The 17,948-nt window shown below is 35.3% G+C and overlaps 1 protein-coding gene across 1 annotated transcript in view; it reads right to left on the bottom strand.

Annotated features, from left to right (window-relative positions):
• The window catches only part of LOC150077279 (FYVE, RhoGEF and PH domain-containing protein 6-like), a 109,602-nt gene that overhangs the window by 35,276 nt on the left and 56,378 nt on the right, over positions 1-17,948 (bottom strand). Inside the window, exon 5 of the mRNA XM_090385841.1 lies at positions 1,665-1,809. Coding sequence (XP_090241967.1) covers positions 1,665-1,809 — 145 coding nt within the window. The remainder of the gene's footprint in view (positions 1-1,664; positions 1,810-17,948) is intronic.

The following is a 17,948-nucleotide window of genomic DNA, read 5'->3' as shown; positions in this document are numbered from 1 at the left end:
TTTTTGCTCCCCAAGCCAATAATTACATGAATGCTATATACTGAAATGTCGTATTCATAACAAGGAATTAATTTTTTTTTTTTTTAAAATAAAAAGTCTAGTAATGTAACTCAAAAATGCTTTTGACTTTTAACAGCTAAATTTGGCTACTTCTGAGATTTCTGTGTTAATTTTTTTTTTTTTAATCTGTGAAATACTCAAATAAAATATGATACTGTTTTCAAAAACAATCTGCTATGTTAGTGATCCATTAGAGCTAACTTATTAGGTTTCATAAAGTTATTATGTGCATGGAGGCCTGAAAAACAACTAAAAATCAGAAAAATTATAAGACTGCCATTTGTAACTGTTTTTCATTGAACTTTTATTTTCTCTGGTTCAGTAATTATATTAAGAGCACAGTGTAATGTCAAAATATTACCTTCATAGCAACAATAATTTAAAAAAAAATTTCCAAACAAAATAGTTTAATAAAAGCTGGTGTGCATAATAAATGGTCATTATGCACACCAAGAGGAATTCTTACACGCAGTACATGTATATAGGCTATGATTATATCATGGCTACCAATAAAGATTTATTTATTGTTTTTTTAAAAATTGGATCTACTGCATATTGAAGAATAATATTATAATGATATGTTTCCTAAAAATAAACTGCTACACTAGATGCGGGGGCAATTAGTAACGTGACTGTGCCATATTCTGTTGTCTTAGATTGCAAAAATCAAAAACTTATAGCATGGTAAAATTTGTGGATATTTCTTAAGTGTGTTTTCCCAATCGATAATTATATAAAATACTCTATTCTAATTATCATATTTATAGCTCAAATAGTTATATTTTCTTTAAAAAAAAAACAAAAAAACCTTCTTACTTAATTGGTCAATTTTTTATATGTATTAAAATTAGGAGCTTACAGAACATAGCTGCTAATACAGATATTTATTTGACTTTTTTTTTTTACTTAGTCAAATATACATTAGGGGGAGATACTGTAACAATATTGCTTTCAAATACTTGTTAAAAATAAAGACACTGAAATGTCATATTTTCTAGCATTGGGCACCCATAGAGTTCTATGGCCATGGTTGCAAAAGACTAGCAATTCAATAAGCAGCAACCATTAGGCATAACAGCAACTGGTGTGTTGAGAGAGTTAATAACTCAAACTGCTACAAATAATAAAAATATTAGCACAGGGACAGCAAAATTCAGCTGTTTTCCAACTAATTATTAATTAATGTTGAATTTTTAACAGAGAGGCAACAAAAATATTTTTCTTGTAAAGTATTGTGAGTTATTCAGACAGACAATCTGGTTGAAAAGAGGCAAAGAACAGTTTTTTGACAGGAGCCTACTCAGACTTCCAAGCAACTACTGATTGGTTAGCTAAGGCAATTGAAGTGAATAGTACTATTTCAGAGGAACACATCACAACATTGGGGAGAAGAGTATAAAAATATAGAGTGCCAAGTCATACTATGCTAAAGTGAAGAAAGGCTGTATTTAAATTCTGTAAATAAAAATTCTGAAGAAGTAATTCTTTTCTAAAAAAATCAACACGATTTTTTGATCCATTTCAATTATTACTTAAGCAACAGCTATTGTTTCTAATCTATTACAAGATATTAATTTTTTTTTTTATTTAACAATTATATTCACCTCTCTTTTGATCCCACTTCTCCGTAAACTAGAATTTATTTCCAGTTGTGGTTGGCTACACTGTCGACGAACAAGAACTGCTCTCTTCAAAGGAAGTAATCTATTTTTGTTCTCTTTTTGAGTAACTGGTTGTTCTTGAAACTTCCTGTAAAATTAAAAATATTATTACGTATAAAACAGAGTGCACAAAAGGAATGAATAACTACTCTAGATGGGACTGTTTTAGATTGGCTCAAAGACAACTCAGGCCATCATGAACCTGTATAATATGTCTATATATGAATAAGTTGACTGTCTTTTAAAGGGGTGAGGTTTTTTTTTTTTTTTTATTTTTTTTTGTGTTCTAAAGCACTGAAAGCTAGAATTTTCCAGTAGTACACCTTCACTTGAGTCAAAATAACTCAGTACCAGATGAAAACCTTAGCTGAAGTTCTTAAAGTCACTAATTCTCCATACCTTCCACTCAGCAAGAAAAGTCATTACCAAATTACCCATAGGAATCTAAGATCCTAGGCAACTGTGAAACCCCAAGTATTGGAGAAATTACTCTTTTTTATTATTATTATTATTATGTTTTTTTTTATCAATTTCTTCTTTAACCACATATAGCTTTGAAAGTTGGCCTCTAATGAGAATAGATAAGAAAAAAGACGTTTCAAATGTGATATCACAAAAAAATCTTAACCTTAACTGTATAGAAAGGGCTGTATATAAAAAAAAAAAAAAAAAAAACAGTTCTTACTAATGTAAAGAAGAACAAAAGCGTCTTGAAGCACTACACTAGTGGAGCCCCCAGGGTTCAGTGTTGGGCCCATTGTTGCTTTGTATATTTATGAATGATATTGATGTAGGTATATCAGGCTTAATGTCCAAGTTTACAGATGATACAAAGGTTGGCAGGGTTGTTAATGACAGTATACTACTGCAAGAGTATCTAGAAAAGTTGGGTAGATGGGCTGACAAGTGGCAACTGAAGTTTAAAATAGACAACTGCAAAGTACTGCATATGGGTAGCAATAACCCTAGAGAAATGTACCAACTGTGTGGTACTAAACTCAGGGTAGTGGAGAATGAAAAAGACGTTGGGGTAATTGTGCAGTTAGATATAAGTTTTCTGAACAGTGCAGACAGGCCCAGAGCAGGTCATGGGGTTTTGCCAATCATATAGAGCAGGGGTGGCCAACGAGTCGATTTACCAGTCAATCACGGATTTAATTTTGGTCGATCACGACGAATTTTAAATATAGTCATCACTCAAATTGTGCACCTTGTGCAATGAAATTTTTGAGATGGTAGATCGCGGCACATTTTGAAGGAAAAAAGTAGATGGCATCACAAATTAAGTTGGCCACTCCTGATATAGAGGAATTTTGCTAGCAGGGATAAGGAGGCGATTATCCCTTTGCATAAGGCAATGGTCAGGCCACACCTTGAGTATGGCATACAATTCTGTACTGCATACAGGTCTGAAGGCCTCATTTTAGGAGGGATGTACAGTTGCTAGAGCAAGTACAGAAAAGGGCACCAAAATTGGTGAGGGAAACAAAGGGGTGCTCTTACCAAGAAAGGCTTAAGTTCTGCAAATTAGTGTCTGGAGACTAGGCACCTGAGAGGTGATCTGATCGAGGTGTATAAGATCCTGAAAGGTCCCGAAATTGAGCAGGCTCAATGCTGATTGAATTCTTCCTCTTGCACAGATTATGTATCTGAGGGGACATAAACTCAAATTGAAGAAAGACAGTTGTAGAATGGATGTGTAGAAATTCGCATTTAGCCAGTGAATAGGTTGATTGCTGGAACAAACAGGCGCCTCCGTAGCCAGGTGGGAAGGAGCAGCAGTGCGTAGCACACACTTCTTCATTAGACCGGGGTTCGAACCCGTCACCACCAAATACGGAAGATGCAGAAAGGTCAAGGAAAGACCACCACATATCCCGGAGCAATATGGCCTTAGTTGCTAATGCTCCAAAAAACCAAAAAAACCAAATAAACAGCTGGAACAAACTTCCATCTGTTATTGTTGTGAAAGTTGATAGCTTAAATAAATTAAGGGAAGAACTGGACAAATGTTTGGAGCAAATGGATGAGTGAAATAGGAAAAGAGGGGTTTTTTTTGGCTGATGCTGTATAAGCTTGCTTTCTTGCATTATATGCTAATGTTCAAAAGAAATGATTTCAAACAAATCTAGAAAAGACTGAATTTCTCATCTTTAAAAAATCATTATATACACACAGGGTTCTTTGTGATGTGGGCCATACTTTTAGGATCAATTCAGGAGCCAAAAGAAATAAAAAAAAAATTTATATAAACCGAAGTCCAAAATCATTGTGTCTGAGTTGCAGCGTGCTTTGTGTTCCAACCACATTACCTTTAAAGGGAGTGCTCAGAATGATTGAGATGATACAAAATTAAACCATGTTATGTTTGGATACACCTTAACACACCTCATCATGGACTGCCTGATGCATTCAAAAATTCCAGGTATGTTTCAATTTGATAGTCCTTGTTCTACACATTAGCAAAGCATTTCAACATTATCAATGAGTAACATGTAAATGATAAATCTCAGATGACTCCCACAGGCAAAAATTGATGATCCAGAGAGTAAGAAGGTCACGAAATAAGGATTCCAAGGCCTATCCATTTATTTAGATAAATGTGCATTCGAACAGTCTCTGGCTACTCAACTAAAATGAGACAGAGCACAGTCATGCATAAACTATGCCTAAAATACATATGATATTGGACAACAAGAAGAATCTCATCTAGTAAATTGCATAAATCTTTTCCTTAAAAAAATAAAGGATTCTCTGGTTGACCTTTCAGGCAAAACAAAAGGACACTTTAAACAACTGGAAATAATGCCTACCCATAGATTAATACTAAATTTCTGCTGGATGATGGCATGCAGACCAATTTTTATAGCATGATGGCAGACCCCCTCTGCCATCATGCTATAAAAATTGATCACACCATGTCTTATGAAGTTAGTGTTGTCAAAAAATAGGAAGGGTATAAAAAGAGAATTCAGAGTAAGCACCAAGTACAAAAAACTAACTTCTCATGGTAGGAAATCAGCTTCAGTACCCTTTGGATGTGGAACAGATAAAGCCAACATTTCCATAATTTTCTCTCCACAGTTGTGCATCTTATGCCTTCTGCTGATCCTTCAGATGTCACTTGGATTCAGCATCTACCCTTCCGATCTAACAGTTCTGGCGCTGATTGGTCTACCAGTATCTGAAACTCACTTGTTGGATGATTCTGCATCTCCAGTCTCATCTGTTCTCTGAAAGGCAGATAACGATTCAGAAACCTTTCCTTGTATAGACAGCTTGCTGTGGCTGCACAACACCCACTTTAAGTCCATATTTGAGATACATGGCTGCCATTTCTCAGTTTGAATAAGCCTCCATTCTCACTTCAAATGCACACTATCACTTAATAACAACTTAAACTTAAGGTTTTTTCCCTTCCTAAACTGCACTCAGAACTGATTTTATGGTAAGAACTTATGATTATGAACAGTAAAATAATTTCAAAATAAATTCAGACAAAGCATATCAGAATAGTAATAAACTTTTATACCTACCTACCTATCTATGTATTTTAACTTTGTTACTTATTTATTGCCAAATAAAAAGTTTACACAACAGTACAATAGAAACAAGGCAAAATCCTTTTATAAATAGAGGGCTCACAATACATCTAGATAAAATTTTCAAACACTGTGACCAAGTACAAGTGATTTATCATGCTTTTGTACTCAACGTCCAGAAAACACAAATCAGTGTCTACAGACACTAGTTTCTAGTCATTGATGATAATCTGTATTATGGCATTTAGGGGCCATAGTATTCATTTCAAAGAAAGATGACTCTGGGGGAATCCTCCAGGACACAAATTTGTAGGAAGCAAGACTGTTGTCTTTACCTGTAAGGATATTGTTAATCTCAAGTGAAGAAATCTTCCACAGCTCTCAAGGTTGGGCAAGTAAAAATTACAAAATAAATCAGTTATTGAAGACACATTATGAAATGAAACCACTTATGATGTACTCTGCACAAAGGATAGGTTGTAAAGATGAATCACTAACAAAAGATTACACAGTAGCAGCATAAGTCACAAAGAGCTAATGCAAACAAGGAAACACTTCCCAATTGTCTTATGCAAATACTTGAATAAGGTCAAGTTTGGAATTCCAGGAAGCTTTGTTACTGCATCATCATATCCAATTGGATTAGGCAGACAAGACTGTCCCTTATCTGTGACTGTACTATAATTGCATTCCTGTCTAGATGGTCCTGCATTACTTCTTTAACCAGCGACTCCATTAGTTTCTTTGGAAAAGACAAGCTAATAGGTCTGTAATTACTTGTGTCACCATTTGATCCCACCTTTAAATGAATTGGAGATACACTTGAACATCTCTAGTCAATAGGAACCTCCCCCAAATCTAAGGACGTTCTCATGATTATGGCTAAAGGTTTGCTTACCTCTTTTACTGCCTCCCTTAATATAATTATTAAACTCCTCCCACCCCAGGTGCATTTTTTAATTTAGCTTCAACAATTTCTCTTTCACTTTCCTCTCATTTATCACAAAATCATTTAGCTCCCTGTAAAAATTTGATAAACTTCTGTCATCCTCATACCTAAAAATTCTTTGTGTGAATGTAGATGCAAAATACCTATTCAGGTTTTCAACTACATGAGCAGAATCATCAATGGTTAAACTATTCATATTTAGTGGTTTAATGTTATTCATCCCTTCCTTCTAGTGTTTACATAAGAAACAAAATCTTTGCTGCTTTTCTTTACATTCTTTGCCATAGACTTCTTGTAATGTACCTTAGTTTGCCTAACCTCCATTGTTGCAGACTAGTTTATATCTACTGTAGGTATCAGTATCACCTGATAATCTATATGCATCCCATGCATTTTTCTTCTCTGCTACAAGTCTCATCAGTTCATCTGATATTCAGTTAGGTCTAAGCCATGAACTTTGGTACCTTTGTTTTCTATCTTTGGTATAAAAGCCTAGTAGTTTCTGTGATTACTTCTCTGAATGATTCCCATTTAGAATTTTCTACAACAGTATGTTCAACTATGAGTATGTTCATCACACCACTTCTGTTTGTGAAAAATACCCAAATTTTCTCAAACCCTTCATTTGTTGCTGTTGTAATCAGTCATGTGCACCAAATATCTTTAAATTTATGGAAAACTTGCAATTCTGACCTGATTTTTCAAAACTGTTGAAAAATCAGGTCAGAAATGAAAAATGAGAAATGAGTACGGAATGCCATTATTTTGACACCAATTTTCCCTTTAACTCAAGTCATTTTATTTATGTTTTGAATCAAAGATATTTTTCAGCAACAGTAAATGATTTATACAACTTTGTATGAATCATGCATATGTGGAAGAGAAAAATAAATGTTAAGAACAAGTGGGAAAAGAGTCTCAGTAAATTATTAACAGTGTAAACTGACAGTGGGCATAATTGCTGTAATATTCCTTCCTAACATATTCTATTTCTCACATGACATGTACCTGTCAATCAATCACCTTGACTAAAACATGTGGCTTGCTCCTGTCACTTCAAGTTTTTGTTTCTTTTTCAGGTTAAGTTTTAAAGCGCAGCCATATGTTCATGAATACATGTTGGTATGTACAGTAATTTGAAATGCTGTGTCATGCACTTCAGGCAGTGGCAGCAGATTACCATAAGAATATGATACTGCCATTTGGTGGTAGCTAAATCCTCCCCAAGAACATTTTGTTTTACATTATATAATTGTACTGTCATGTATTAATACTTGTAAAAGCTATCAATGTGAAACAGCACATAAACCAAAATTTCTGGGTATGTCACTTAAGTATATTAAAATGATGCCCATGGTGGTAGTAGTAGTGGCATGTGATGCAAGAAAGCAAGTGTATGAAATGCTGTGTATGAAGGTTTTTCCTTCCACAAACCTGCTCTGTCAATCCTACAACACAGTCTTTGAATTTATCAATCATGTTAGAGTGAAACCGTGTAGTAGAAGTACTGTGTCATAAGGGAGTTTCCTGTAATATTAAACAATAATAAGTGTTGTATTACATTGCATGTAGTACAACACTATATTAAACAATAAGTATTTTGGAAAATTTTTTCCAAAATACTTAACAATAATACATGAAAGAAAGTATTAGTTTTGGTTGCAGATTTAAGTCCATAACGTTAAAAATAGAGTTCAATAATCAATAGAATTCTATAGAAGCATTTCCACTAAGAGTTTACAGTACTCAAAATTCACAGTTTATGGTAATGAGTTAGAGCTGCAGCAGTAAGAGTTTCCTCCTGATGAAAACTTCATAAGTATAATCTTGGATATGTTGAAAATTAGTCGAATTTTCTAGAGGTCAAGTAATGTTCTCAATAGTAACTTGACCTATGCAGAAAAAGAGTTGGAATTGTAGATCCATATAGACAGGATATGAAGCAGAACATGAAAATAATCTTGTGGGCTGCTACGAAAACACAAATTAGAGGAGGGGGGGGGGGGGATGAATTGAATTTAGAGTCTTGAATTCAAAGACTGGTAATCAGACAATTGGTAAATAAACTCGGAGAAAACCACTTAGTTTTTATTATTTGAGAATTGGAGGTATGTTTAGTAATTAAGCCTTTTGAACAGTTGGCCATCTGTTTTGCCTAGTATTTAAGAGAATTTGATAACATCGCTTCTTTTCCAGTTTTGGATCACTTTCTGAAAATAATGCACTGCCAATGTTAACAGGAGAGACTGCTTCTACAGGGATGGGATACACTTAAATAGAAAGGGTGCAAGAATGTTTGCTGATGCTATCGAGGCAGTGTTAGGTGGGTCGGAAAACTGCTAGATTGGGGAGATACAAGGACTAATAGATTAACAGTAGCAACCGGCAGAGGTGAAAGTGATTCTTGCACTGCTTCTATTGGAATGAGCCACAGCCTGGAAAATAAGATGCAGGATAGTTCAGAGACTGCTGGGAATCATTGGGGTACAAATAAACACATAGGTTGTGTTAGGGTAGCTAAGAAAAAGAACAGGTGCATGTATACTTGCGTGTACAGCAATGCTAGGAGTTTAGTAAATAAATTTGATGAATTTGAGGTATTGCTCAAAACATCAAAGGCAGATATTGTGGGGATTTCAGAGATGTGGTGTCACATAGATATAAGGATTGCAGAACTGGAATTTGGGGAGTACAATGTCTACAGAAAGGATAGACAGGGTAGGAAGGGAGGAGGGGTTATGCTATTAGTTAAGAAATGCATAAAATCCAAGGAAGTGAAGCCAGTCGACATTACTGGACAGTGCAATGTCGAGTCAGTTTGGTGTGACATAAGCATTGGAAGATCAAAATTGAGAGTAGGAGTGTGCTATAGGCCTAATGACTCTGATGAGTATAATAAGAAACTGTACGGGGAAATAGAGTGGGCCAGTAAATCAGAGAGTCTTTTAATGGGGGATTTTAATTTCCCAGATATTGACTGGAATTTGGGGGCTGGTCACTCACACACTAGCAAGGCTTTTGTGGATTTATTGGATGATTGTTATCTATATCAGCATGTTCGGGAGGCAACTAGAGAGAGTAATACTCTTGATTTGATTATCAGTAGTGATTCTTCATGCATTAAAAATCTGCAGGTAAATGAACCACTAGATGGCAGTGATCACAGTGTGCTGAAGTGGGATTTACTCAAAGAGGTAACTACCATTAGTGGTAAAGGGAAGGGTTATTGTTTTCGTAAAGGCGACTACGATGGACTGAGACAGTATTTAAATTCTATACAGTGGGACCAACTGATGATGTTACCAACAGCAAATTCAAAATGGGAAGCATTCAAAGAACTTATCTTGGAAGCTACTAGGCTTTACATACCAACTAAGAAATATTGTTCAAGGTTTAGGCCTAAGTGGATGTCAGATGAACTAATGAGACATATGGCAGAGAAGAAAAATGCATGGGATACTTACAAATTAACACGTGACACAGAAGCCTATGATAGATACAAGTTGATCTGTAACCAAGTTACAAAGGAGGTTAGGCAGGCGAAGGCAGATTACAAGAAATCTTTGGCAAGGGATGCAAAGAGTTCTTTACTTATGTAAACTCTAGAAGGAAGGGGATGAATCAGATTGGTCCACTTGATATCGATGGGTCAACTGTTGATGATCCTGCTCAGGTAGCTAACAAACTAAATGAATATTTTGCATCGACATTCACATATGAGGAGTTATTCAGCGAGGGGAATGCCAGAGGTGTATTCAACTCTGGCAGTAAGCTAGAGAATCTTGTAATAACTGAGAGTAAAGTGGAGGAGAAATTGTTGAAGATAAATACAAGAAAGGCACCTGGGGTAGATGGGATCTATCCAGTTATATTAAAGGAAGCAGCAAAGAAAGTAAGCAAATCCTTAGCCATAATTATGAGAGCTTCCTTGGACTCAGGGGAAGTACCCATGGACTGGAGATGTGCAAATGTAACCCCAATTCACAAAGGAGGATCAAAGCGCGACACAAATAATTATAGACCTGTTAGTTTAACTTCTGTTCCTGGAAAATTAATGGAGGCACTGGTTAAAGAAGCACTGCAGGATCATCTAGACAAGACTTCAGTCATAGCTCAGACACAGCATGGTTTCATTAAGGGGAAGTCTTGCCTGACCAATTTGATTGGATACTATGATGCAGTCACAAAAGAACTTAATGCAGGGAATAACTTTGATATTATATACTTGGATCTTAGAAAGGCTTTTGATACTGTTGCACATGGAAGACTGCTTGCACAAATTGGAGCAGTGTGACATTGGAGGCAAATTGCTGCTGTGGATAAAGGGGTGGTTGAGGGGGAGAAGACAGAGAGTGGTAATCAATGGACACTGCTCATCGTGGACTAATGTTATTAGTGGAGTTCCTCAGGGTTCAGTATTGGGTCCATTATTGTTTTCTGTATTTATAAATAATATTGATGATGGTATATCAAGCTTAATGTCCAAGTTTGCCGACGATACGAAGGTTGGCAGGGTTGTCAAGGACACTACTGACACTATGCTACTGCAACAGGATCTGGAAAGGTTGAGCAGATCGGCTTCGAGGTGGCAAATGAAGTTTAACATTGACAAATGTAAAGTACTACATATGGGAAACAGCAACTCCAGAGCAACATATCAACTCTGTGGTACTACACTGACAGTGGTAGAGAGTGAAAGGGACTTGGGGGGTGGTTATACAGGCAGATATGAAGTTTTCTGAGCAGTGCAGACGGGCTGCAAGAGTAGCTCATGGTGTATTGTCAATGATATATAGGAATTTTTCTAGCAGGGATAAGGAGGTGATTATTCCATTGTATAAGGCAATGGTCAGACCACACCTAGAGTACTGTATACAGGTCTGGAGGCCTCATTTCAAGAAGGATGTAGAGATGCTGGAAGGAGTACAGAGAAAAGCAACAAGATTAGTGAATGGAACAAAGGGGTGCTCTTACGAAGAAAGGCTTAAGTTTTGCAAATTACAGTGTCTGGAGGCGCCTCCGTAGCCAGGTGGGAAGGAGCAGCAGTGCGTAGCACACGCTTCTTGATTAGACCGGGGTTCGAGCCCGTCACCACCAAATATGGAGAATGCGGAAAGGTCATGGAATGACCACCGTATATCCCGGAGCAATATGGCCTTAGTTGCTAATGCTCCTAAAAAAAAAACCAAATAACCAAATAACAAATACAGTGTCTGGAGACTAGGCACCGGCGAGGTGATCTGATAGAGGTGTATAAAGCCTTGAATGGTTTGAGCATGCTCAATGCTGATGGTTTTTTTTTTTTTTTTTGATTTGGTAGTTGTTGGCGCATCGGCTTCTGTGGCCATATTGCACCTCCCAAGGTTTTTGCAGTACTTTGATCCAAGCCCGAGGCGGGAATCGAACCCGCGACCTTTGGGTTGCCGGGCAGGTACTTTACCCACTCGGCTAGCCCGGTCGGCAATGCTGATGGGATTCTTCCTCTTGCTCAGAATAATCACCTGAGAGGGCATAAATTCAAATTGAGAAAAGACAGATGTAGGATAGATGTGAGGAAATTTGCCTTTAGCTAGCGGGTGGTTGGTTGGTGAAATAAACTTCCATCCCTTGTCGTGGAAGTTGATAGCCTAAATAAGTTTAAGGCTCAGCTGGACAGGGATTTCGAACGAACAGAGGGGTGAAGTGGAAGTGGTTATTTTTTATTTATTTATTTATTTATTATTTTTTTTATTTTATTTATTTTTTTTTTTTGGCTGATGCTGCATAAGCTTGCTTTCTTGCATCAAATGCCTCTACTAATGCTAATTGATGAATTTGTGCCACACCGGCATTTGTAAGAACATAATTTTTAAACGGGAACTTGGGAACCATGTAGTCACGTGCAGCCATAAAGCGCTTCCTCACTGAGCAAAAAAAGAACAAAATTTTCTCCTCTTGTTTCAGACTTGCCAGAATGTTAGCAATAGAAATGTCTATGACTAAGTCAGAATCATCCTGATTTACTCTAATATGGTAATCAATTTCCAAAATAAAAGTAGAACATTTACAAACTGCTGGTAAAATAAATTTGCTCATAACATTCTTCAAATATCTAGGAATGATGACCTCAGTACATGGATGTAAGGTATGTTGCATTGAAGAGCTGTGTTTGGATTCTCAAATGTTGCCATAACATTGAAAAGGAACAAGCAAATTGCTTTATTGAAGTCAGAAGAGAGAAATGTGAACAGACTTTCTGCACAAATGAGGATATGACTAGAATTAACAGTCTGCTTGAGCAGTATAGGATTACTTTTACCAGAAGTTTGCAATTCAGAGGTTCCTTTTTTTTTTGAGTTCATCAATTTGTCTTCTTTCAAAACTTTCATAGAAAGGTAAGCAGCTCCCTTTTCAGCACACAAATTAATAAGATGACAGGAACAACCTATTACCACTAAGTTCAATCTCTTCTTTTAATACCCTTGCTATTCCAGTTTTTAGGCCTACCATAATAGGTGCATTATCAATGCTAATTTCAAAACAGTTTTTTTTTTAAAAATTCCATATGCTTTCAGGTTGTTGTTGAGAAGATTCCCAGTGTTCCACCTGTAGAATCACCTTCCAATGCTAGCACTGAGAGCAAGCTGCTTTTGATTTTATTTTATTTATTTTTTTTTTTTTTTCAATACAAAGATCACCACAGTGAGATGCAGCTTTAATAACTTTTATTACTGCCATCTGTAGAAATTTAAAATTGCCCATTTTTCAGCACTATCACTACTTTCTCCATCCATGCAATTTCCCTGACAATGATGGTTTTTGTTCTCCCAGAAAAATGTGTATTTTTTTGCTATTGGGAAATATTTCTGAACAATGTGCCTGCATGATGTAATATTCCTCTGAGGTGTGCTGGCACAGCTCAGATGGATATTATGTTCTATGAGAAAAAAAAAAATGAAAATAAACATTTGGCACTTATGTCATCACTGTCACCAATGATGAAATGCAACATATCTTTCTATACACTGCATGCAGTTGCTATGCTTATTTGTTTGCAAATATCTAATTAGATAGCATTTCCCACTGCTTAAAATTGAAAACACATCTATATGGTACATGATAGTATGAATCAGAGCTGTAATACTCAATATGTTCTACGTTGATAATAATATTAGTAAATTAATAAGAGGAGTTTACCTCAATATAGTACGTAGAACACTTCTACGTTCCCTCCAGAAATTAAAACGGAAAAAACGAAAAAAATCGACAACTTACCGGTACATTAAAGTAAAATATAAATAATTAAATAATCAATTTAACACAATTCAAAATCAATCTAAAACAATTAAAATTCAAATTAACGCAATTAAAAGAATCTAACGAAAATATTCAAAACGATTTTCCTTCCTGAAGCTGACAATGCTTTTCGACCGACTGTCGTGATCACAGGAATGAAAATTACCAAATCAGGCTAAACCTGCAACTTAAATAGTGATTATATGTCTTCGCGCATGCGCGTAAAGGTCCACGCATCGGAGATCAAATATGGCCGCCGAACATTAACAGAATTCTTGTGTAATTTAATTTCAACGGTTTCTGCAATTAATAGTCGCGTATAATTACGTTGAACGTTAAGTATTTTGGCCTCGTTAAATACCAAAGTATGTTTTTCGTTAATGGCATGAAAGGCTAATTCTGACGCTGCTGAACGAGAAGCACGATCTGAGGCTTCGTGTTGATTTACACGAATATTAAGAGAAAACCGCGTCGAACCTTGGTAAGACGAGTCGCAATCACCGCAAGAAATGTTGTATACCAGATCATTAATTTGAGTTGCGAATGCGGAAAGAACAGAGCGATTGTTCAGTATAGTGTGTAACTTCCGTATAGGCCTAGCTATAATTTTAAATTCGGTATCTTTAAAGAATCTGTTAAGCTGTTTGTGCCACTGTTCAACATATGGGACAGAAATAAAGTATTTTTTGATATTACTATTGTTGATTGGTGTAGTATTTTGTATCCTATCCTTAGCTTGTACCCTAATTCGATTTATTGTATTAATGGGATAATCCCTGTTTAAGAATCTGCTAGTTAATATTTGTATTTCTGAGTCCAAAGCAGAATCCGTCGTTGAATATTTATAGGCATTTAGAAATTGATTAAAGATAATTGATCTTTTGTAGGTGAACGGGTGATAGCTATTATAATGTAGAAGCATACCGGTGTTTGTGGGTTTTCGATAGATGCTAAATTGTATTTTGTTCGAGTCCCGGGTAAGCGTGAAATTTAGAAAGTTTAATGACTTTGTATCCGTATCTTCCCTTTCCAATGTAAATTTGTGTCTAGAATGAATATTATTAAACGAATGTAAAATGTCTTGGATAGTACTACTATCGGTAATAACTAGAACATCGTCTAAATACCTCCCATAGTATGTGATACGGGGACGAAAAGGTGTCAAATGTATCTACTCAATCGTTGAGAGATAGATCTCTGACATTAAGCCACTCAGGCTCAAACCCATTGGTAATCCAAAAATTTGTTTGTACACCTTGTCTCGAAAGGTGATGTAGTTAGCCTCAACTAACAGTTTAATTAAGTGAAAAATTTCCTTAATAGGCAGCTTCTTTTAATTAATCGGTGTCGAGTTTTTATTTAACATATCCCAAATAATATCTAATGTGTATTCAACGTTTACATTCGTATATAATGAGGTAACATCTAGTGAGAATAAATTGTCATTGTCGCCGAGTCTACAGTCTTTAAGATTATTAAATAATGTATCGTAATTCTTAATCCCAAATTGTATAACCTGTCTAAAAGGTTTTATAATGTTATATACATGTGTGGCTAAGGCTGAAAATGCCGAGTTCCTGTAGGAAACAATAGGTTGAATATGAAATCCAGTCTTGTGTAATTTTACCTGACCGAAAAGTGCAGGAATATTGTATGTTCTGGACTTCAATTCCTTCAACTGAACCATAGTAATGTAGTCGTTTTTACGATATGTGGTTAACGTTTTATTGTATTGATTTACCAAATTGGTAAACAGTGCCGGGTCTACTTCACGATAAGTGGAGTAGACCCGGCACTATAAATATTCAACGACGGATTCTGCTTTGGACTCAGAAATACAAATATTAACTAGCAGATTCTTAAACAGGGATTATCCCATTAACACAGTAAATCGAATTAGGGTACAAGCTAAGGATAGGATACAAAATACTACACCAATCAACAATAGTAATATCAAAAAATACTTTATTTCTGTCCCATATGTTGAACAGTGGCACAAACAGCTTAACAGATTCTTTAAAGATACCGAATTTAAAATTATAGCTAGGCCTATACGGAAGTTACACACTATACTGAACAATCGCTCGGTTCTTTCCGCGTTCGCAACTCAAATTAATGATCTGGTATACATTTCTTGCGGTGATTGCGACTCGTCTTACCAAAGTTCGACGCGGTTTTCTCTTAATATTCGTGTAAATCAACATGAAGCCTCAGTTCGTGCTTCTCGTTCAGCAGCGTCAGAATTAGCCTTTCATGCCATTAACGAAAAACATACTTTTTTATTTAACGAGGCCAAAATACTTAACGTTTAACGTAATTATACGCGACTATTAATTGCAGAAACTGTTGAAATTAAATTACACGAGAATTCTGTTAATGTTCGGCGGCCATATTTGATCTCCGATGCGTGGACCTTTACGCGCATGCGCGAAGACATATAATCACTATTTAAGTTGCAGGTTTAGCCTGATTTGGTAATTTTCATTCCTGTGATCACGACAGTCGGTCGAAAAGCATTGTCAGCTTCAGGAAGGAAAATCGTTTTGAATATTTTCATTAGATTCTTTTAATTTCTTAAATTGATTATTTAATTATTTATATTTTACTTTAATGTACCGGTAAGTTGTCGATTTTTTTGTTTTTTCCGTTTTAATTTCTGGAGGGTATCATACGGAAGTGTTCTACGTACTATATTGAGGTAAACTCCTCTTATTAATTTACTAATATGGTACATGACAAATGCATTACCTTTTTCAGATTTTACAATATGTGGAAAATCTTGGATATGTGTCTTCTGAAGTTAATTTTAAATCACATTTCTTCAGCATGTTACTGAAAGATTGTTAATTAGCTTCATGCTACACAAGGACTATGAAATGATTATACATAATAGACAACACTATTATTGCACATTTCAGTTTTGCAGAATAGGCTACCATTGGCCCGAAGGCCAAATTTTTGAAGAAAATTAGTAGAAACTTGCAAAATTTAAAAAAAAATCAAATTTTAATGTAGTTTTATAATTTTTTTGTGAAAAGAAAATGACAGATAAAAACTGAGTTTCTGCAGAAAAAAAAATAAAAGAGAAACTCTGTCACCAACTATATTATGACAATCAGATGAAGAGTTGGCAGCTATACACAAATGTGTTTTCTACTTGGGCCAATGTACATGGAAGAATATTCAGAATCAAGAATGGTATAGTGAAGATACTGAATTTGCACTTCAGTTATGGCAACTAGCAGCTCTTTCATTTTTATGAGCAGTTAATTTATTTTCAAAACAATGAAGAACTGCTGCTACCTATGACAGAGTAAGTCGAAGACACCTGCATAGAGGGAAAGAGGAAGCAACCACTATTTTTGTTAAAAATATGGAATTCATTCACACTCATTGAAAAGATGTACTTCGCTTAATTAAGGCAACATGTTGGCAACATTTTTTCTTCTACCCCTATGCCAAATGCTATACATCTGAGAATAGTGAGAACAATAGAGCATCGAAAATCCGAATATCAATAATTCAAAAAGGCAATAACCTGAATGAGCCAGCATTTATTTTTTTTTATGGTAGTGCCATAAAATAATTACAGTAAGCGCCGGTTATTGTGATCATGTTTGCAAATTGAAATTTGACTCCATTAAACAGCAATTCTAATAAGTGAAAATTGGAAGAATATTATCCACAGGCTATAAAAATGAATAGCACAAATTTGCACTTTATTACCTTACCAATTAACAAAATTAAAATGATACATGAAAATCAGAAGAATATTATCCAGAGGTTAGCAAAATAAAAATTAATTTATGCTTATGTACATAGCTTAATTAATATACATACAGTACTAACTAAACATAACACTTTGTAATCTGTTTCTCAACACTTTGTAATCTGATATTTCTGTTCACTGACTTTTTTTTTTTTTTGGGTTGTAAAATCTAAAACAGTAAAAAAAGATAAGCATCAATCAATAACAAGAACACAGTATGCAAAAATTGCAACTAACATGATATGCACAATTGAGATAGGGAGTAAAAAGTTTACAGAGTTTAGATATAGGAATAAAGAGAAGATTCTGAACATTTATTTACAGAGTTTTATTTGACCATACTGTAATTATGATGTCTTCTTCACCTTTTAAAAGGAAGCAGAACTTTTTAACAATTGAATTCAAGAGTGAGATTTTAAACACACTTTCAAAGGGAGAAATTGGGTCTTCGTTAGCAAAAATTAGCAAAATTTTACGAGGCTGGAAAGTCAACCATAACACACATTAAAAACAACAAGTAAAAAATTCTCAAGTTTGCATCGAAACTTGATTCAGATGATGGTACAAAAAAAGAAAAACTATGAGAATAGTTAATGACTTTTGAAGATGCTGTTTATTTGTGGTTCACACAGAGATGAAGTCTAAGAGAACTGATATCTGGACCTTTGTTGTCTGAAAAGGTGCTGGATGTT

This window comes from Mastigoproctus giganteus, chromosome 12 (genome assembly GCF_048544385.1).
Source record: "Mastigoproctus giganteus isolate SK-2022 chromosome 12, ASM4854438v1, whole genome shotgun sequence".
Classification (NCBI taxonomy): domain Eukaryota; kingdom Metazoa; phylum Arthropoda; class Arachnida; order Uropygi; family Thelyphonidae; genus Mastigoproctus; species Mastigoproctus giganteus.
This window is presented reverse-complemented; position numbering and strand designations above follow the sequence as displayed.